At 40.7% G+C, this 22,356-nt stretch overlaps 1 protein-coding gene across 1 annotated transcript; it reads left to right on the forward strand.

Annotated features, from left to right (window-relative positions):
- The first annotated feature begins 10,518 nt into the window (after positions 1–10,518).
- On the forward strand, positions 10,519–17,644 carry LECT2 (leukocyte cell derived chemotaxin 2). Its single transcript, XM_045576664.1, has 5 exons — positions 10,519–10,760; positions 12,298–12,394; positions 12,710–12,714; positions 14,173–14,313; positions 17,188–17,644. The coding sequence occupies exons 1-5, from the start codon at positions 10,715–10,717 to the stop codon at positions 17,352–17,354; spliced, it is 456 nt and encodes a 151-aa protein (XP_045432620.1). The 5' UTR covers positions 10,519–10,714; the 3' UTR covers positions 17,355–17,644.
- Positions 17,645–22,356: the final 4,712 nt, after the last annotated feature.

The following is a 22,356-nucleotide window of genomic DNA, read 5'->3' on the forward strand; positions in this document are numbered from 1 at the left end:
TGTAGACAGTGCCTTTGCTGAATCTCAATATGAAGAAAACTAAGGCCTAAGACTGATTACAACAATTGCTAACATTTCTGGGGTGTGTATTATGGGCCAGGCCCCTTGCTAAGTAAGGGGCCTGTATGCTTTATCTCACTAACTAGAAAAAAGGTTCTGTTATGATCCCCAGACTGAGCAGAGGAAAGTGAGGTGCAGGGAGGGTATATCACTTTCCCCCACCTTGGAGAGTGGAGCTGGGATTTATGCACCAGGCGCTGGCTAGAGCCAGTCCTTGTAAACCTGGATTGCAGGGCCTGGGATCAAATGAGACACAATGCATCATAAAAGTTTAGCCCAGTACTTAGCACATAATGAGCTGCCTGCCAATAAAGGCAAAATTAAGGACATTTACATAAAAATAGGCTAATGGATATGGCAACTCACATACCTTCCAGTCACTGCAGGTGTCAGAGAGGATAGTGAAAGCAGTGGGATAAAGGAACCCTGTGGTTGGTTAAGGGGCCCTTTTTGGTTCTACCTGTCTCACCATTATCCCTGGATTCCAGCCCAGCCTCATTCGCTGGGGGAGTGGGTGGCTTTGGGGCAATCACTTCTCTCTGGACTTGACTTTCTTCTGTAAAACAAGAGGATTTGCTAAGCTTTCTTGCTGTCCTGAACTTCTACAACTTAAGTAGTCTCCTAGGATTTTGCCAGTGAAAATAGTCCAGGAGCCCAGGGAGGTTGATACTTGCCTTTAATATGTAGAAAGAGATTAACTGCTCTATTAAGAAGGAGCAGTGCACTATAAGGATCAGCATTTTTCACATGTGGAAAGGGGGAACTAGCTGTGATGGCAAAACTGCAAGCTCACAGTGCGGACATGACTCAAACCCAGAGGGCCAGGAAAAACCTTCAGAATAGCTGATGGAATCGAATTATGCCAACAACTTTCATAATCCTATACCATTTCTGACCCAAAAGCGTCATCAGTCAGGATGGGAAATGCAGGCAGTCTGTTCTGGAGGGCAGAGGTCCTAAAGTCTGCTCAATGGCGCCCACTAGTGGAAGGCCACTAAGTGGCCATGTGGACTTGCCTGTTGCAGGGGTTCCCAAACTGCTCCACCCTGCGGAAGCCCAAAGCCCACTCCTGCACCTCGTCCAAGGCAACCAGCCAGCTAGAGGCAGAACTGAGCTGCTGGCAGCTATTTCGTTTCATGCATAATAATTACATTCCGTACAACAGACTAATTGTTCTCCTTTATCATAACCTATCATAATATTAAATTATGAGAGAATCAAAGGAACTGACTCTCTCCTGACATGTTTCCTTGGATTAAATATGAAGCAAATTTGCACTTTTTAATATGGTGTCAGCATCGAGTAACAAATAAGTATTAAGTAATGCTTAAGTATTCTCCATATTAAAAAGTGCAAATTTGCTCCATATTTAATCCAAGGAAACATGTCAGGAGAGACTCAGTTCCTTTGATTCTCTCATAATTTAATAACTGCAAATGAACGCATGGGATCTTCTCTCCCATGAATATTTTATTGGAATAAAATGGTTCCTAGAAATAAATAAATCATATTGGAAATAAGAGTTGTTATACATTTATTTGGAGTTTCTCATGAGAGACCGGACAGCATCTTGCAAATTCTCAAATATCAAAAAATCTGACAAAATCTACCAAATAGCTTGGAAATAAGTGTATGGAGTTATGCCGATTGCAGGATAATCAACCAATACTTTTACAATTAAACATACATGCGATCAAACAGTGTTTCGCCAGGTTAGGGGAACAAAAGCAGCACCTGACTCCGTCCTTATCCCTGAAGACACTGCACATCTTCACAAGGAAATGAGATATACACGGGAGTGGGCAAAAGTAGGCTTACAGTTGTGAGCACATGAAACACAGTGTTTATCCTTGGATCATTATTTATTATTTACTGTATTTTTAATACAACACAACTGTAAACCTCCTTTTGCCCACCCCTGTAAAATGGGTACAGCATGACTATAATTCTGGAATAATTTAAGTGCCCCAGAATGAAAAGTTCTGAAGGTGTTTCAAGAAGGGGTGCTGACAAATCTAGGAGCAGCTCGGAGAAATTCAGAAAGCAGGCCGGACTGGACCTGAACCTTACGGATGGGGAGGGAATTTGGGTGGAAGCAAAGGAAGACAAGCATGTTCAGAGAAGGCACGCCCACAGGATACATGGTGGTGGCTGCTGCAGGAAGCTCCAAGGGCAGAGAAAGCATTCCGAGTGGTACTGCACACTCATGACAAGTTCAGGTGCTCCAACTTCTCCCATGTCCCAGCTGGCTTCTTCTCTGCCTCTCTGTCTAGCTTAGAACTCAAGGCAGCCCTTCCCTTCAAGCTTGTCAACCCTGGGCTGAAGCTCTCCTGCTTATCATGTCCTCTGCTCCCACTCCCAGGCAGCCAGACCCTTCCCGAAAGTCGCAGAGCCAGGCTTCCTGGGCCCAGCTGCTTGGCAACCCTTGTCTTCACTTCTCATTTCTCAGCTGCAGTGGCCAGTCCAAACCATATGTCGAGCTCATGGCTGTTTCCTTGCCACCTTCATACTTTCTACTTATCCCATCTCAGAAGATTCAAGCTATTCTACACAAGCTCCCCAATACAGTTTGTCCCCAATTAAAAATGTTTATTGTCACTCATTCTCCATTTGTGATCAAACGCCTCACCTCAGGTAAGACCCTATAACCACAGACTCTCGCATTTTCAGTCTCTCACAGGAGAGAGCACTACCTTTGCTTCAGGGCATTCTGTGCTTTAGGTGAATGTGAGGCACACAAGGGAAAATATCAGACCTGGAGCTCCCATCGGGCCATGAGACTGGGAAGGAGTCGCCATCCAAGAGAGACCGTCCTTGGAGACAGTTCAATGGATGTAGAAGAGAGCTTCCCAGGATTCAGAGTCTGACAGTCATCACTGGACTTGTCTGAGCTTCCGTTTGGGCACAAAACAAGGAGCAGACACAAATGAGGGAGTAACCGCAAATACAAGAAGGCTCTTGGTTCTCCTTAAAAGGAACACCAAGGGATAAAGTCCCCTGAATTGTTACATGGAGGATGTATAGAGAACCCGGCTGTAATTTTAGCAAAGCAGCATTGCCTTTCTTTTTTAACAAGTATCTTCCTTGTTGCAAGTATATCCCTTGTTGTTCTTTCCCCCCCATTGGCCCCCTTCACCCTGCACCCGCCCCAAAGCAACGTTTTCAATGTTGTTGTTTTTTAACATGGTTTGGGGGAGAAATGGGCAAACTGTAACTTTGGATAATGAAGAGATGTTTCAAAATATTTCATAATGATGGACAAAAGCATGAAGTCATGTAGTAGGTGATTTTTGTTTCGAACACCGTGGGCCAGAAATCCCTCATGCCTTTTTTTCCCTAAGTTGGAACAGCCTGCTATTTGCTGTGAGATTGAATGCACCTGTGGGATTCCCTGTGGGCTCTCGCACACTACCCACTCTTCGCTCTTCTCTCACGGCCCTTCTGTTTCTGTGTGTTTGGTGGTGAAATACCAAGACGTGCAGAGTGCTTCCCAGATGCAAAACATGCCAATGAAATGTGGGGGTTAGACATGTTTCCCTGGCTCAATCATGTTCACTATGTCTTATTTCCCCTCTAACTCCTCCTTAAAAGTTTAAAATTGGCCAGACTGAAAGGAACGTGCTCAATGAGTTTGCAGTTAGGTATATAAAGCTTCCATAAGGCAAACTAACAAAACAAAATCCCCCGAAGGCTCCCACTGCCACAGGCTCCACAGCATGCCACGCTTTCTTTCTGTGCCAGGCCAACTCCTGAAGCCAGCGCCCAGAGCTAACCTGTGACTCCCTGAGCAAAGGTGCGAAGATGGTGTGGTGGCTTGTTTGTGTTCCAACGTGGCTGGCCGAGGTTCCCGGGCGTTTGGTCAAACACCAGTGAAACATCTCTGCAAAGGCATCTTTTAGATTAACAGCTGCCTCAGCAGCCTGAATAAAGGAGATTACTCTCCAAAATGTTGCGGAGACTCAATCAGTTAAATGTCTTAAGAGAACAAAGGTGGTGGCCCCCCCCAAAGAAGAGGGAAATTTGCCTCCAGACTGACTGCCATCACGATAAGCTCCAACATCAGCTCTACCCTGGCTCTCCTCCCTGCGGACACCTGCCCTGAGGGTTTTGGACTTGCCAGCCTCCACATTTGCTGGAGCAAATTCCTTAAATTCATTCTCATTCTGATTCACATTCTCCCCCTCCCCACCCCCTGCCTCCCAAACACACACATACTACTGTTTCTCTGGAGAGCCCTAACTGATGCAGACTGATATAGATGGATACTCTTTTGTTAACTGCAGAGAGAAATTACCTGAATTCGGAATCACAGAAGATGCTTCCATGCTAGGACTGTTACATTTCCCCTAAAAGCTTCTGTTTGCCCTACTGTCTGGGTAAGGTGGTCTATTCTAAAGGTCACATTTTCTGTCTTCTATGTCCCCCAAGTCCAACCAAATGCCTTTTCTTGGTAGGTCCTATGTAACAATAACAGAAAAAAAAATTTTTTTTTAAAGTAGACTTGGAAAACAGATAAACACACAAAAGGTATTTAAATTCTAACCATGACTTCCCTGTCCTCTCTCTGAGCATCCAACACAAATATCCCTGGAGCAGTTCCAGCTCTCCCTCGAGTCAAATGAAATTCAAAAATTCCATCTTTATTGTTGCAAACAAGCAGACCATCTGAAATGCTTCCCGGGCTCAGCCAGCTACAGGACAGCCAGCACCCCTTCCACCCGTTCTGCCCTCTTGAGCCCACACTCATCCTCATTCTCAGTCCAGGGTTGGCCCTTACCAGGTCCTCGGTATGCCCCGGCTTGCTTGCCTCCCTCCTCCCCTTCACACTCTCATAGTGCCTAGCTAAGTGCCTTGTACACAGTGCCCACCAAATGCGTGATGGCGTGCAGTTGCTGAACAGTGAGGATGGTTGTAGCTTTGAAAATTGTTCATGTTGGCAGGTTCTTTTTCAGGTGGTATCAGCAGCCAGAGAGAGGCGTCTGAATCCCTGAGCAGGAGAGCATCATTTCTCCCATGATCGTAGCTCATTTATCACTCAGTTTAAGACGTTCAGCTGCTCTGAGTCCATCAGAACAATGATGCCAAGAATGTGTGTGTTGTAACCTCTGGCAATGCTCGTGCTCTGACTGGGTCTGTGTGTGGTGCAATTTCAGGGTTCAAAGCTCAGTGGGCCAACCACATCTGTTTACTATGCTCTGGGGTCATCTGCATCTCCTGAGGGCTGTTTGCTTTGTGTTGGTCAAAGTACTAGCAGATGGTGAAACAGGGTGAGGAAATAAGCCCACTGTGGGTAAGTATTTGATAGAGTGGGGGGTTGTCTGTTGACTGGGGCTTAGTACGTTCTGGAATCTTAGCATCAAATGGTCACTCCCACACAACATTCTCAGGCAGGACTTTAAAATAAGGTCACCTTACTTTAAAACCAAGAGGCTCTCACTTGAAAACAATGACTTTAAATAAAGAGCACGTATAGTGTTCCTGAATTGTATGGCTGTGCTTTATTGGGAAAGCTTATGTCTAATTTAAAACCCATAGGCTACAGTGATCTTCCTTTTTGAGGTCATGACTGAGAGCAGCTGGAGAGAAGAGCACACCTGATGAGTGGGGTCTCCCTTGGACATCGGCAGGAATGATGGGACGGGCACTGCACATCAGCCCCCCTGACTTAGATATACTTCCTCAAGGACCTCTAGCCGGAAGCCCCTGGCACATCCCTCTACCCTTTCAAGTGCTGCATACAACACGGAGTTGTATTATGTGTCTTCATTTCGTAAAGAGAGCTTTTCACCTCCAGTAGTTTACAACTTAACTTAAAACAAATCAAACTTAATACTCCATTGTAAGGACCACAAGCTGCCCCCTTCATTATCCCATTAATGAAAAAGGAAGTGGCTTATTAGAAAATGCTGCTTTAGGCTCCGGGGTGATGTTAGGGAGGTAGAATCTATGACTTAAGTGTTTACTTAGCATTTTCAAGTCATGTAACACACCCATGGAGAGTCCACACTCTCCCCACGATGAGGCAGACTTTCACTGAGCGGTTCTGGGGGTTCTGGTTTCTGAATGCATGTGGTTCCTAAACCACCACTTTAGCATAGCCTGGTGTTTCCAGGTAGGCTCTGTCCAGCGCAACTCTGAGGAAGAGAGAGGGAGGGAGCCCGGTGTGTTCAGTCAGGTTACCCAGGCCTACAGCCCTTGACAAAGTGCATTGGCCTCATCCCTTTCACTAAGGCTAATCCAAACAAAGATCAAAGAGACCAAAGAAATGATTTCCATGCCCGCTCACAGCAAAGGAAATCCAACAAGGTTTCATTTAAATTTTACCCAAATGGAAGCAGTTGGGCATACTCAGCACTTATGCTATTTAGTGTGCTAGTAAAACGCATAGCCTTGTTCTGGTGGGTAGCTCAGTTGGTTAGAGTATCTTCCCAATATGCCAAGGCTGCTGCAGGTTTGATCTGTGGCCAGGGCATATATAAGAAGCAGCCAATGAATGCATACAAAAGTAGAACTACATATTGCTGTCTCTCTCTCTCTCTCTCTCTCTCTCTCTCTCTCATCAATAAATAAAATTTAAAAAACCATCCTTGGTCTTTCATGTAACTTTTAGTGCTATGCTCAGTTTAAGATAGTGCCTATTTAATAAAACACTGGTGTTTTCCTGACAAGAGACACTAGATAAAAATAAAAAGAGAAACACATACACCCCAAATCCAAATGTTTGTGGAAAACTTGTTTTATACTTTTTTGAAAGTTTGGGGTAATTTTTGCAATAAGAAGGTATTACTTTTATAATCAGAACGAGGATATAACTACTTAAAAACAAATAAGGAAATTATCAACAAAAGTACACCACTGCCTTAAAGACAGTGGTTGGCAAACCACAGCTCGCGAGTCACATGCGGCTCTTTGGCCCCTTGAGTGTGGCTCTTCCACAAAATACCATGGCCTGGGCGAGTCTATTTTGAAGAAGTGGCGTAAGAAGAAATTTAAGTTTTGAAAATTGGGCTCTCAAAAGAAATGTCAATCGTTGTACTGTTGATATTTGGCTCTGTTGACTAAAGAGTTTGCCGACCTGAGCCTTAAGAGAAGAAAATAGAGTGTTTTATTTGGCGCATGGTTTATCAGAGAGAAGTAAGAGAATAGGAGAGGAAATTGGCAAGGAAAGATGTCTGCCTACCCATACCAGGGGTGTAAACATCTTTAACATTTATCTACAACAGAGTAAGGGACTGAGAATCAGAACACAGACTCAGAATCCCCTTGAAGTACACATCCCACACAGAAGCATGTTACATGGGCTGCCAGAATGTCCCCACAAACAAGGCCCTCTCTAATGAGATCCTCTCAGGGCTTCAGCTGCCTATTCCAGGCACAGGACACTGGAAACAGACTAAGGTGTATATCCAATTCCACGTTCTAATAGACGACAAGGAAGACGCCAGTCTCCATGAGTAGGAATAAACTTGCTCTGATTCCCTTATGTGCTCTAGCTCAGCCCCTCAGCGGACTAGACTCTGCCCTCTCCATCCTGAGATGACAGGCTGGGGTGAAGGCTCTGCCTGGGGTCGTAGGGCAGGAAGAGGTAAGTGACCCACAGAGAGGTCACCGTATGACACCAATCTCCTGAGTTCACTGCCCTCACCAAATGAAAGAAACAGTCAGAAAAAACAAACATTAGCTCTGCTTTTAGCTGGAAAACACCACCGATGACTGAATTTCAGGAAGGACTGTCCATGTTGTGCCTATGGGTTGGATCAACCAACACTATCAAAAGCCTACGGGCACTCACTAGTCCTAGTTCTAATACATGCTAAGTTATTGGTGCTTGTCCGTTTCTACTAAAGCAGAAAGCAAGGAGGCAACTACCTCATCGATGGGGACAGAGTTTGGTTCAAGTCAATTCTGTGAACATGTTTCGAGGCTTTGTGTTAGTTAGGGTTTGGAAGCAGAAGCATTCTCCTCATCCCAGTATTGAGACTAATTTTTCTTTGTCTTGTATTCCTTACACTGAGGACATGCATTTAAACTTGTAGCATAGTTTAGCTAATTTTGAACCTGTTTCTAGACTTGGTAAAAGTTAAGACTGGTTAGCTACACAAATTTAATGACCCCACACAATGTACTGTATTCCATACAGCCATGTATGTTGGCAAGGTTCCCCCAACCTTTTCTTCTTCTAGCTAATTCATTCAAATTTTATTACATCTCTGGTAAAGTTTTCCTTTAAATTTATATTTTTAATCTGGGGGGGTGGAGAATAAGACTCGATGCTGGGAGGTCACCTTCAAATTTATAACTTTGGCCTGCCTATCAAATAGTTTATCTCCATTGTTTTCTATTTATGATTTAATATTAATTGCTATGGTCTGAATGTCCCCCCAAAATCACATGTTGAAATCCCAGTGCCTGTGTGATGGTGTTAGGGTGTGGGGCCTTTGGGAGGCACTGGGGTAATGAGGGTGGAGCCCTGAGAATAGGATCAGTGTCCGTGGAGGAGAGGCTCACAGAGCTCCATCGCCCACTTCTTCTAGGTGTGGACATAGGGAGGAGTAGGCAGTCTGCTCTCCAGCTGGACCTGACCATGGTGATACCTAAATTTCTTTGGTTTATAAACCAGTAAATTTCTTTGGTTTACAAACCAGTCAATGGTATTTTGTAATAGCACCCTGAAAGAACATATAAAATCATATAACATATAAAATCAATGTGTTCATAAACTCCTGGAATATGACCAGCCTTCTCACTTTGATATTTCAGTACAAACTCATTTCCTACCCTATGGGGAGCAGAAGACAGTTACAGAGAACCAGAGATAAGACAGGAGGAAATGGCTGAAACTACCGGATGAACTCTATTACAATAGTTTTAACTCAAGCTTTTCTAGAGATGAGAATGTTGAGCTAAAAGAGGAAAGAAAAGGTTAGTCTCCACATAGGTAAAAGAGGTTTTTTTTGTTTTTTGTTTTTATCACCACAGACATCACACTTGAAAAAAAAAATTTGAATTATAGCCCATTTGAATTTCTCTGCCTCCTCCTGGTCCTCTCTATCTTTGGTGAAAGTACTAAGAAAAATAAAATGGTCAAGGCACGAGGCATGGGGGGAGAAATGAGGTCAATTTATAATGCTGATAGTTGAGTGTATCTTGCAAAGGTTCAATGCCCTTCAGTAATCATAGCCCAGCAAGTCATTGTACTTCCACATATATTTATTTATGAGGAAATACAGCTCAGAGAGGATCCAGGTCTTATCCAACTATGTCTATTAACAGATCAGTGTTTCTAGTCAAAGATCTCTAACAGGTAGCAATCATCTGGATATTCCTTACACTCACTGGTTATACACAAAGAACAAGGACAGTGTCTTCCGGGCCTGAAACACCACTCCAAAATGGACATAGACCAGCTTCAGTCAGGGCAAATGTTGAGTTAGTTAGCTCAGTGGTGGGCAAACTCATTAGTCAACAGAGCCAAATATCAACAGTACAACGATTGAAATTTATTTTGAGCCAAATTTTTTAAACTTAAACTTCTTCTAAAGCCACTTCTTCAAAATAGACTTGCCCAGGCTGTGGTATTTTGTGGAAGAGCCACATTCAGGGGGCCAAAGAGCCGCAAGTGGCTTACAAGCCGTGGATTGCCCACTGGGATAGCCTATATTTGCTTTAATTCCCTTACTATTTCCTTAAACACAATGGAGTTAATTGTGTTCAATAATCCTGAGAGCAGGGAATTTTCTAATGTAAATTGGGGGTGCTAGGGTGGCTTCATTTGGGAGGCGTGGCTAGAATGAGTCTGCTCCATGTGACTGTCATTCTCTCCCTGTAGGTTAGTAGGGAATGTCCTCCTCATAAAGACAGCAGGACACAAGAAGGGAAATGGAACGACATAAGGCTGGTGAGGGGTCAGGCTCTACTGTTACAGTCATGTCTGCCTCGCTCTGTTGGTCAAAGGGCATCATAGAATCGAACCACAAATCAGAGGTTGAGAAAACCCCCTCTGCTCCTAAGAGTCATGGCAAGGGTGTGGATGCAGGGAGAGGTGGGCATTTGAGGCCCCAATTACAGCCTCCCACAAAAAGAAGGAAATGCTAATACATATTTTAAATATATAGAAAAGGACAGAGAGCATTATAACGGGTATCCACCTCCAATGCTTAACAAATTACTAATTTTATATTTGGTTTTGATAGTTTTGTTTTCTATACATTATTTTAGAGTTTAAGCACTGTGCATCCCTGCACAACTCTGTTTCCCCCCCTGCTCCGAGGTAACTATTATCCTAAAGTTAGTCTGGGCATATTTTATATTTTTGCTGTATCTGCTGTTATTCATGAAGCGACAGCCCTGAGGACAGTCACACTTCACCTGGTTTGGTCACTTTCAGTTAATAATTAGTCAGAATATCCAATAAAATTAGCTGCTTCTCCAACTCAGAAGCGTTTATATAGATCCTACAACCGAACCAAATAGCTAGCCAGGCAATATTAGAATTGGACTTGTTCTATTCTCATATTTTTTGTCTTGTGTTAAAGAAATGAAAAATTCAGAATTCTAAGGTTAAATATCTAGAAAATATTTACTCAGACTTGAATATTCTTCAAAGAAAGTGTGGAGCCATCTGAGGGAGAAAGATCACAGGAAAATAAAAGCCATGTTTTCTTCAGGACTCCTCCTTTTGGCTGCTTTGATCTCACCTGGTAAGTCAGACACAATTTTAGAATCTCAGCTAACTTGTAAAAACTTATTGCAAGAATAGATTTAAAAGTCAATAATAGCATAATCACAACAGAGACTTGTGTATCTGGATATTAAAAATGTAATAGGAAGAACAGGGGGTTCTCAGTGATGTCCACCGAATGCTCTGGTTCTTTAATGAGGGAAACAAAAATGGAATGGGGGGACTTGAAGAAGCATCTTTCAGTTGTGGTCTAGAACTCAATTGGAACGTAATTAGAAGATAAAAAGTTTGTGTAAGAATATGACTTAGAAAATTCCCGATGCAGAGACTGGTGGGATTAGGATAAGAGGAACACTCTCTTAATAGTCACACCCTAAGAGGAAAATGAAAAAAATTAACCAATTGTCTAATCTCTGCCTCAGTTCCCAAGGATAAGTAAGTATTAGTTGCCACAGTGATGGCATTATATTTTGATCAAGGTGTTGACTTGAAGAGTGGCTCCAAGGTATGAGACTTTTGAAAGAATATTAAAGAATATGCCTAGTGGCCATATTCTGTACCTTCTCTTCATAGCACATGTATTATTAATAAATGGTAAAATCTTGTTAAATAAAATCAGTGATCAAATTAACAGGTTCTTGGTTTCGCTTCTGTTTTGGTTAGTTTGCTTTAAAATGATAGATTAAGTTTGTTAACTTCATCTTGCGATGAATGTTAACATTGAAAATCCTGAAATACAATTCAATTGAACATTTATCAAGTGCTTACTAAATTAAAGAGAAGATGCACTTACAAAGTTTGCACAAAATACACAGAGAGCTAGCCCCCTCCTCCATGTGTTACTGTTTCATAATTTTTTATATAATTGTTTCTACATTCTTCCCTATCTTCTCTTCTCACTCCACTCAATTGATTTGACACGTTCATATTTTTAAGAGTCTCCCTCTTCCATGTTTGCAAATGTGGAAGAGATTTATTTAGTAATAAACAAACTTTGCTAGTTCAGAGTTTGTTTCTCTAATTCAGCAGTCGCCAACTGGTGGTCTGTGGACCACTGGTTGTCCATGAGGTCTGAAAGGTTGGCGACCGCTACTAATTCAAATATTTTCTTGGATTTGATTATTGGGACTAATAATAAGGAAACATTTCAAATTTACTTAAGAATTTCTGGAGTTATTTCTTTAAAAAAAAATCAACCTGTTTGATTATTTTCTTTAACCCCAGGCCAAACAATGAACAAAGAAAATTTGAAAAGCACACTTTATGCCAATTACTAGTGGATCATCTGAAACGATAATGATGGAGGTTAATGCCTATCAACAGACACACTTACAAATACTCTATATGTCATAAAACGGACTTTTGTGGCCAGAGAAAACGCCAATTTTACATCTGAAACAGGAATTAAAGGAAGACCTTACTTTAAACTATAGAATATTAGGGACAAATTATAGCAAAAATGAGATTTTTAGAATCCACTGAAAGACTTACAAGGCAAATGGAGGTTGGAAATATGTGAGATCAGGAACTCTGCCCCTCGTGTTTCTCCTTTTCAGTGCTGGCGGGGCAGTGGGCTAATCTATGTGCTGGCAGGTCTTCCAATGGGATCAGAACGCGTGACGGCTATGGCCAGGGCCATTACGGTGCTTCGAGGTATGTTTACCATATGCTTTCTGGGCTCTTCACCTCCTTGCTCAGTGTGCTTGCCTTAGGTTTCCTCAAGTGCTCATGATCATTTCCTCTGACAACAGGAAAACTTGGAGATGAAACCAGTTACATTACTGTCTTTGGAGCAACTTCCAAGAACCCTGCTTCAAGTATGGGCTCTGAATTGGGAACAGAGTGTGGAATAAGGAAAAGAGGAAGGGGAGCAAACAGTGTTTTCTCAGGGTGACTTATTTCACCTGGTTTTTCCATGGTGAAAACCAAGCATCATTATCCCATTTTATAGATGAGGAACCTGAACAGAGGCACCAAAGGCTAGGATTCAGGCCTTAGGATCCTCTTTCCATCAAACCACAGTGTTACTAACCCAGCCTCTGGGAGCTGAACACTGGAGGTGGCCTTAAGCAGGCAATTTCAGACACTGAGGAACAGACTTGTGAATTTTCAGTAACGTACAGTATCACCTTGGGAGTACCACTCTCTGATGAAATAGCTGGGTGTTCAATTGTATTATTGACTTCCATTCCCATTATAGTGGAACTCTCACTTATACAGATAACTAGAGGCCCAGTGAACCACATTCATGCACTTGGGGGCAGTCCCTCAGCCTGACCTGTGCCCTCTCAGGCCAGAACCCATTGGGGGATGTCCACCTGCTGGCTTAGGCCCACTCCCCCTATAAGCCAGCAGGCAGACATCCCTCTTGCAATCTGGGGCTCTTGCAGTCCGGGACCCCTCATTCCTTACCACCTGCCTTCGCTGCTCCACTCACCAGCCATGAGCCCTGGTTTTGGCTGAGTGGCGCTCCCCCTGTGGGAGCACACTGACTACTAGGGGGCAGCTCCTGCATTGAACATCTGCCCCCTTGAGGTCAGTGCACATCATAGTGACCAGTCCTTCCATTGTTCAGTCGATTTGCATATTAGGGTTTTATTATATAGGACACTTACAAAGTAACCTCAAGCACCTGGAGACATACCTAAGATATGGGAAATATGGAAACATGACCTCTCAATTGCCAAAATTAAGACTCAGTTAGTTCCTATCCTAAAGTTTTTGCACTTGACTTACATAATAACTTAAGGGCTCTTCACTTGGAACCTGCTCAGTGTTGCTTTCATCATCTAACAATCCTGGTGCGTCTGAGTTTCCAGGCAGGAGACCATTAGAAAGGAGAAGAGGCTGGCAAGAGCAGGCATACTGACAACAGTGAGGACTGTTAGTGACCACCTCAAGAAATCTCATAATCCGGAAACATTCTGTGTTTGTGCTACACGAACTTTAATAAAGACAGGCAGCATCACTCACTATATTAAAATATCATATACAGTAAATGATGTTGGTAATAACTTCTGGATCGCTGAGGGAAAAACACGGCTAGGGTAACATAAGATTCTTTTATGATAGATGCCCATAAAAAGACAACTCTTTCCTAAGTGGTCTATATTAAAATGTACTCGAATAGCTTGCTTCATTTCCCCCAAATGCCATATAACAACAATAGCTAATATTTTTAAAGGCTTCCCAAGTGCCAAATACTATCTTAAATGCTTTAATCTTTACAACATGGTTATTACCACCTTCAGGGAAGAAGGTTAAAATTGGGCAAAACAGAATGAAGAAAACTGGGACATCCTAATATGCTCTAGCAGCTTCAATTGTTGAAACCCTGGTCTGGGAACAGAGAGCTAGCACCACACTCCTAGGCAATAAAGCTCCCAGGGCAGTTCCTGAGTCTCTTCTTTCTTATCTGAATCCTAGAAATGGTAGGCCGCACCAGGGAGTAGACGTCTTGTGCTCTGATGGATCTACTGTGTATGCACCTTTCAGTGGAAGGATTGTGCGCCAGGCGAAACCTTATAGAAAAAATAATGCCATCAATGATGGTGTTCAGATATCTGGAGGAGGTAAGAGGTGGTGGATATGACTGGGACACACATGGAGATGTTGGATATAATATGAATGCATATTCCACAGTTGAAATTTCATACTTCCTTCAAGATGATAAAACCCATAACATAAAGGACCTATTGTAGCAAGCTAAAACAGCAAATGCATTTCCAAAGACATTACACTGGTTTCCCGGAGCCATCTGCTTTTATGCACACACTCCGTTTACTTCTCTACCTGACTGAGGGCTTTCTCCCTGTGGCCCATGTGGTTTTGCTTAACAATCTATAAACAAAACCACTTTCAGCAATACTAAGTAGCATGAATAGATACTTTCATTTACCAAAATTCCACAATTGGAAAACACTGGCCTTCCTACAAGAGTTGACTGTGAAGCATTTACAAAGCCCTCTGTATTCCAGGCAAAGCCGGGCCTCCTGGTATTCCAGGGATTGAGATTATAACGTACACACAGAAAAGTGCACAAAGCCTAAGTGTACAGCCCCGTGAATTCTCATAAAACGAATGCACCTATGTAACCGGCATCCAGATCAAGACAAAGAACAGCAGCAGCAGCCCAGAGACCCTTTGTGCTACGTTTTTTCATTATCCCCAGCAAGGGCAATCGCTTTCCCTCCATATGTTAGTTTTGCCTGTTTTTGAAGATGATAGAAATAGAATTAAACAGCATGCAGTTTCTTTTATGGGGCTTCTTTCCATCCACATCATGTTTGGTAGGTTCATCCATATTTTGCACATCCTTTTAGTTCATTCTTAGTGCTTTATGTAGTATTCCATTACATGCATGTATCTTAATGTATTTAGTCATTCTTCTCTACATGGACATCTGGGCAGTATTCAGTGTTAGGGATTATGTTAATGCTGCTATGAACTTTCTTGCACAAGTCTTTTAAGGAACAAGAACGTGCATTTCTGCTGGCAGTGAGTCCAGCGGAAAAATTCCTTCGCCAAGTAAGAAGCACTTTCTGAGGGAGCCCATGTCCTTGCGGAACTGTACCAACTTTGTTCTTCTTTCAGGTTGTCTTGGCAATTCTTGGTCATTTGCATTTCCAAATTGTAAAATCAGTTCGCCAATTTCTACTAAAGCTTGTTGGGACTGATTGAATTTTCACTGATTATACAGGTTATATTGAGATGAACTTCTACCTTGAAAGTAATGAATCAGTCCAGTCAATGAAAATGTTATATCCTCCATGTTTTTAGGTCTTCTTGCATTGCGGTATTAGCAGTTGTTTTTCTGGTTCTCAGTGTGGAGGTCTTGAACATCTATATAATAAAAGCCTAAGCGACCAGCGAAAAGACCAGAACAACTGGTCGCTATGATGTGCACTGACCACCAAGGGGCAGACGCTCAACGCAGGAGTTTCCCCCTGGTGGTCAGTGCGCTACCACAGGAGGAGTGCTGCTCAGCTAGAAGCTGGGTTCATGGCTAGCGCGTGCAGCAGCAGTGGCGGTGGCCTCCCCTACCTCTGCAGCAGCACTAAGGAGCAACGAGCCGAGCAATAAGGGGCAGCAAGCAGGCAGACAGTAAGCAACAAGGGGTCCCAGACTGCAAGAGGATGCAGGCCGGGCTGGGGGGACACCTTCCCTCCCCTGAGTGCATGGATTTTGTGCACCGGGCCTCTAATATTCATGTATACATAAGACACAACTTATTGATTTTTGTCTAGATCTTCCAAAGGAATATAATAAAAACCACATAAGTAATTTTAAATTTTCTAGGAGTCACATAAAGTAAAAATTAAGAGGTAAAATTAATATTTTACTTAACTCAGTATCTCCAGAATATTTTTATTTCAAAATGCAATTAATATACATATTATTAATATTTTACCTTCTTGGAGGTACTATCATCAAAATCCAGTACATACCTTGTACTTAGAGCACACCTAATTCAGATTACCTGCATTTCATGTGGCCAGTGGCTATCATGTTGTATGGCATAATTCTATAGCCTTACTGATGTTTTCTATTCACTTGACTTGTTTTCAATTATATAAATGTGCTGAAGTCTTCTATTACTAGTGGTTCCCCACTTATTTCTCCTTGCATCTCCTGATGTCTGTTTTATACAGATGGTTTCTGTGTTATTTAGCACATGGTCATTATCACTATTGCATCTTCAATGGACTTGGCAATATAAATTGTCCTCCTCTGTCTTGTTTCAATGCTTTTGGCCTGAAGTCCACTCTCTCATAACATGATCATAACCTTGCTTTTCTTTTTGCTTCCATTTCCTGGCAAATGTTTTCCATTCCTTAAATTTTAGCCTTTTACAATTATTGTTTTTTATACAGCATAGAGTAGGGTTTTCTTTTCCAAGTCAATAGAAAATTCTATTTAATAGCTGAGTTAACATTTATAGATATAAAATTGTAATGAAACGTTATAATTACGGTATTATATTAATTCGATTTCTCTATTTGGTGGGCCTTTAAAAAAAATTTTTCCTTTGGTATTTAGGAAGATTTGTATTCTTGTGCCAGCTCTTTCCATTTTTCCTTGTCTTTAAAGTCTAATAGTTTAATTAGTATATGCCTTAGAATTGGCATTATTCCAGGTCAATATTCTCAGCTATCGTGTTTTTCTGCTATTGTTTAATGCTTTTATTAAATTTAAATTTATTCTTCCTTGGGCATCTTGCAATTTTTGTTTTTATTTCTGATATGATTTTTGTCATTTCCTTTTACTCCCCCATTGAGTTCAATCAACTCCCTTTGTGTGTGTGTGTATGTGTACGTGTGTGTGTATGTACGTGTGTATATGTGTGTGTGTGTGTGTTATTTCTGTTCTTTTTTTTTTTTAAATTTCTCATTCTAGGCTATTAAAACCCAGATAATGAATAATTTTACTTCTTTTTTTTCTTTTAGGTTTCTGTGTTAAAATGTTCTACATTAAGCCAATTAGATATAGCGGTAATATCAACAAGGGAGACGAACTGGGAATTCTGTTGCCCATGCAGAGAGTTTATCCTGGCATACAATCCCACCTACACATTGAAAACTGTGACAAGAGTAACCCCACCAAGTACCTATAAATGGAAGACAGATGACTAGACCATCAAGATAGAAAGGCATCTTCCTAAAACCTGAATGAATATCCTGCTTTCCAAGAAAAATTTATGTTCAAATAGAAACATGATAAGTGCAAGGAAGAAAACCATATTTTGATTTCAACTCACTGCCACTTTCATGTTTTTTTAATGTCAACTAATTTCTCATGGCTCTCCAAACTTTTGGTAACCTATACCTGGGGTGGTGGCTTTTTCTCTCTTACTATTTCTTAGTCCTAAATACGTAGAATAAATAAATATGTATATTCAAGTTAGTCCAGACTGCATTTTTAATGATTCTAAAACTAGACTTTTGCTTAGAAAAAAAAAGCTTTAATCTGTATTAATGATAAAAGAATAGAGGTTTGTACAAGGCTGAACACACATACATACTGAATGGGTATTAACTGAATAAACTGGAGGCTTCTTTTGAGTTAAGGTTGTGGAAAATTTCAGCAATATCCTTAGTTCTGTCAAACTGGTTGGGGCGTGAGCTGTTTGCATGAATAGAACAGAATTTACTGGTTTTTATATTTCCACATTCTATATACGTGGTAGATATTCTAAGTAATGAATAATGGCAGTCTAAGAAAATATGTAATACTAGAGGCCTGGTGCATTAAATTCATGCATGGGTGTGTGTGTGTGGGGGTCCCCTCAGCCCAGCCTGTACACTCTCCACCACTAGTTCCTAACTGCTCACTTGCCTGCCTGGCTGAATGCCCCTAACTCTCCCTTTCCCCCCCTTATTGGCCTGGTCATGCCCAACTGCACCCCCCTACTGGCCTGGTTGCCCCCAACTGCCACTGCTGCTGGTCTGGCCACTCCTTACTGCACCCCTACTGTCCTGGTCACCCCATACAGCTTGCTGTTCAGTTGTCTGGTAGCCCCTCCCTAACTCCCCTGCCGGCCTGGTAGCCCCCCACAGCCTGTTTGGTCGTCCCTTCAATTGCAATAGTCACTTAGGCTTCTATATATGTAGATTCTAGATTTCAATATGACTGCCTTATAAGGTGTACTAGAGAGAGAAAGAGGTATATCCTAACCTAAAGTGTCTCAGGGAACCAAGCCAGTCAGCCTCACCCAGCCACATACATCCGATAGCTAGTTATTTCTACACATCATTGTATACCTATATTATTATTTCCTAGTTATATTGGCAACAGGTGCCAACATGAAATAACCATACAAATGTTCAAAGGACCAGAAATAATTATGGCTCCCTAGATTTTAGTAAGTCAGTAAGAAGTGAATAAGTTGAATTCATCATTCTGGAAATATCCTTCATGAATTTTTGCTTAAACCTTTTTGGAGTGTAGAAAACTCCAGCAGAATGACTCCATTCTTAGTGTAGATATGTTTGAGAAAAATGAAATTAATTGAACTGACTTTACTACTGGTGAGAAGTGGCTGCAATTGTATACTAAGACATAGGGATAAGAACGTTCATGACATCACTATTTATCAGAGCAAAACCTGGAACAACTCAAGTGCCCGTCCACAGTGAGATAGACAAATAAATTGTGGTTATAGAATGGAATATTACATAGCACTCATAATAAATAACCCTCAACTAACGACAAAATGGATGAATCACAGTAATATTTAGGAAAATCTCGATATAACTGGCCATTTCGGGCAAGGGACTGTCCATTATATAATCAAGTAGGTTTGCTGAATGCATATGCCAAAAAAGTGACAAATTAGTTTTCCTGTCTTATGTAGACACATTTGTGTAATTAAAATTAAGTATGCATGAAAAGTTTAATTTCAAAGAAAAGTTTTCTATATGTAGTACAGTAATTTTAAATTTATGCTGAGTAGGTTTAGTAAATGCATGCATTCACCAGTCAGCACGAGTAAACAAATGCACACGGCTGGGGCGTGGCTTAGCACACGTCAGAACATCAGTTGGCACACGTTAAAACTGCTGTGTAAAGTTATGCCATGCCACAACAGAACTAATTACCACTCACGATGATTATGTGCTTATCATTCACTGAATATTGTTTTTGAGCGGTGACTGTTGGATTTAAATACATAAACTATCATTGGAGATATGTAATATTTATTTATGTTGGCAAAATTACTAGGTTTCCCCCCCCCCCCCAAGATATGGCCTATTTGTTAAAATTTATTAAAAATAAGCGACTTAATAACAAAAACCAATCGTTAGTTTAATTCCTAGCAATAATGGTTAAAAGCATTTTAAGATTAACAGAGTGTTAATTTTCATATGTATGATAAACGGGCCAGAGATTTTGTTCATTAAATCTGAAGTTTGTTAAACTGAGGTCTGAAAAATCGAGGGTTTACTATAATATCGAGTGTAAAAAAAAAAATCCAAAAGATCAAATATAGCATGAATATTCTTTTTATAAAGTCACAACAATTAAAACTATAACATAATTTTTAGGAACACAGAATTATGTGATTAAGATATATATATATATAGAATAAATCAAATAATGAACACTAGTTACTTAAAGACTTGATAGGACAGGAAAACTCTGGCAAATTTAAGTTACTATCAGTGCTGTAGTTCTACAGCTTGGGAGGTGATTTCATGAGTATTTATTATTATGAATTATATGTTATAGATATAATAGGACTTGCAGAGGGGTGGCCAGGAAAAAGTATTAATGATGGTTCTCAGTTTAGAGTCTACACAAGGCATATCTAGTTAGATACTATTCTCTACTGTGTTATACAAGGCTAGCAAATTAAGAATGTAAAAATAATAATAATAATAAAAACATGAAAACTATAACCAGCACTGCCTGGTTTGATAACCTACCTTATTTATCTCCATAGTGCCAAATAACTTTAGATTGTCCCTAAAAATTACATTTTTTCCTCAAGGACAAAAACTATGCTTCCATTGAGAACATAAAACAAGAACAAAGCACAGACTTTAAAGGCAATCTTTAAAGAGCTCTAAAATGTTTAAATAATGAAATATATAGCCATCTAAATACTCAACCTTCTGAAATGATTCTTTTAAAAATCAGACTTGTTACCTGGATGGAGAGCTTCCCCAAGACAGAGCAAGAACTGTGCCTTCTGCCTAGCATTCCACAAGCACGCTCATATCTGTTGAATGGAAATGCAGACTTTAGACTAAGGACTTCTTTCTTAAGAAGAACAAGAATACAGCGCCCTCTGGTGTATTATATCAGAGTTTTGTTTTCTTTTTTACTAGTAATTTCTGTTTTAGGTTGGAGTGTCAAAATGTTCAGCGTAAAGTATTATAAAGGTTCATATGACAGAGAAGTAATAGTACTGAGTAACTTACTTTTCCTTAGTGAAAGTGATTATAATATTTAAAAACTGTGGTGTTGGGTATTAAGTTTATTGACTATAATAATGTGAACAAAATCAATTTTTATTTTGAAAATGCTTTTAAGTTTTTTTGCAGAAAGGTAATTTATTGGAAATATAAGATACATGGTCAATTTAAAGGGAGGGCAAGACCTATAGAGGGAAGAATTCTTATGTCCTGTGACACTTGTCACATTTAGTAGCATATCAAGAACAATAAATATAATTTTAAAATCTCCCTAAATCTCCCTATTGCTAAATACTAGGGATACAAATGAGCCCATGAAGATTTATAAAGAAGGATAAACAAAAATTTAAGAATCTTCTTTTTGTGACTCTTCAGTGCAACCTATGATAGAATCTTTTCTCCCATTCTCTCCATTTACACTTTGCTATAAAATTATCCTAACTTTTCCAGAACCCTTTAGCAAACTCAAAAACACGAATTTAACATGAACAAGTTGCTTACAGAACTAACATACTTTTAAAAGCCTAAAGCTTAAACCCATCTAATATCAAACTTTTTCATTTATCTAGGATCCTCTAATCTTAGGCTTATAGTACTTTTCATGGACTTCCATGGTAAATGGAGACATTTTCATTAAATAAAGCATCAAGAATACTCCATATTTCCTCATCTTGTTTTTGCTCTTCAATTTATCAACCCAATAAGACCACGCAGGGTCATTTAATTGAGCAGATGAGTTTTACTCTGAGTTTTGCTCTGTCATTATAGTACTCAGTTCTCTAGACTCAACTACTGGGCCACTGAAGATCATATTTAGAGCAACAACTTTTCACTCGATGTAAAAGAGGGCATTTGTACTTATTATCTCTCTATGATGGTGAGTTATGAGGATAAACTTTCCCTCAACCCCCCTTTCCTTGGCTCCGTAGCTCAGGGGTTAGAGCACTGGTCTTGTAAAAAAAACCCTTTCCTCTAGTCCTTCTCTATTTGCTTCATTATGCTCTAGTACAAACACCACTGGCACTCTATCACCGTACCTTACCATTCAGAAATATATACTTTATATATTATTTTATTGATTACCAGAGAGAGAAGGAGAAAGAGACAGAGACAGAGAGAGACAGAGACAGACACAGAGAGAGAGACAGAGAGAGAGACAGAGAGAGATAGAGATAGAGAGAGAGAGAGAGAAGGATATCGACAAGAGGAACATCATCAATCGGCTGCCTTCTGCATGCCCTCTACTGGGGATCGAGTCCACAACCTGAGCATGTGCCCTGACTGGGAATCAAAACAGCAATCTCTTGGTTTCTGGGGCGACCCTCAACTGCTGAGCCACACCGGCCAGGCCATGGTATATATTTTTTAATTCCAGATTTATGTCTTCAGTATGTCCACCATTACAATGATCTCCAACCAGTTTGACGCCTCTCCTCTCAGGCCATTTCCTTTATGTTTGTTTGTCCTGCTATTCTAATCAGACTTAAATTTCCCTATTATTGCTGCTTCTGCACATTAAGACAGTGTTTCTCAAACTTCTCTCATGATGAGAATCACCTGGTGGAGTTGTTAAAATACAGATTGCTGAACATATGCTTAGCGCACTAGTTAAGTATACAATTTTACCTATATGTTCCCCAAAATTCTAGTTTAGCACTTCTTAGTTGGGAGTCAGGAATCTGTAGTTTAACAACTCCA

Source organism: Pipistrellus kuhlii, unplaced genomic scaffold (genome assembly GCF_014108245.1).
Source record: "Pipistrellus kuhlii isolate mPipKuh1 unplaced genomic scaffold, mPipKuh1.p scaffold_m20_p_8, whole genome shotgun sequence".
Taxonomy (NCBI): Eukaryota; Metazoa; Chordata; class Mammalia; order Chiroptera; family Vespertilionidae; genus Pipistrellus; species Pipistrellus kuhlii.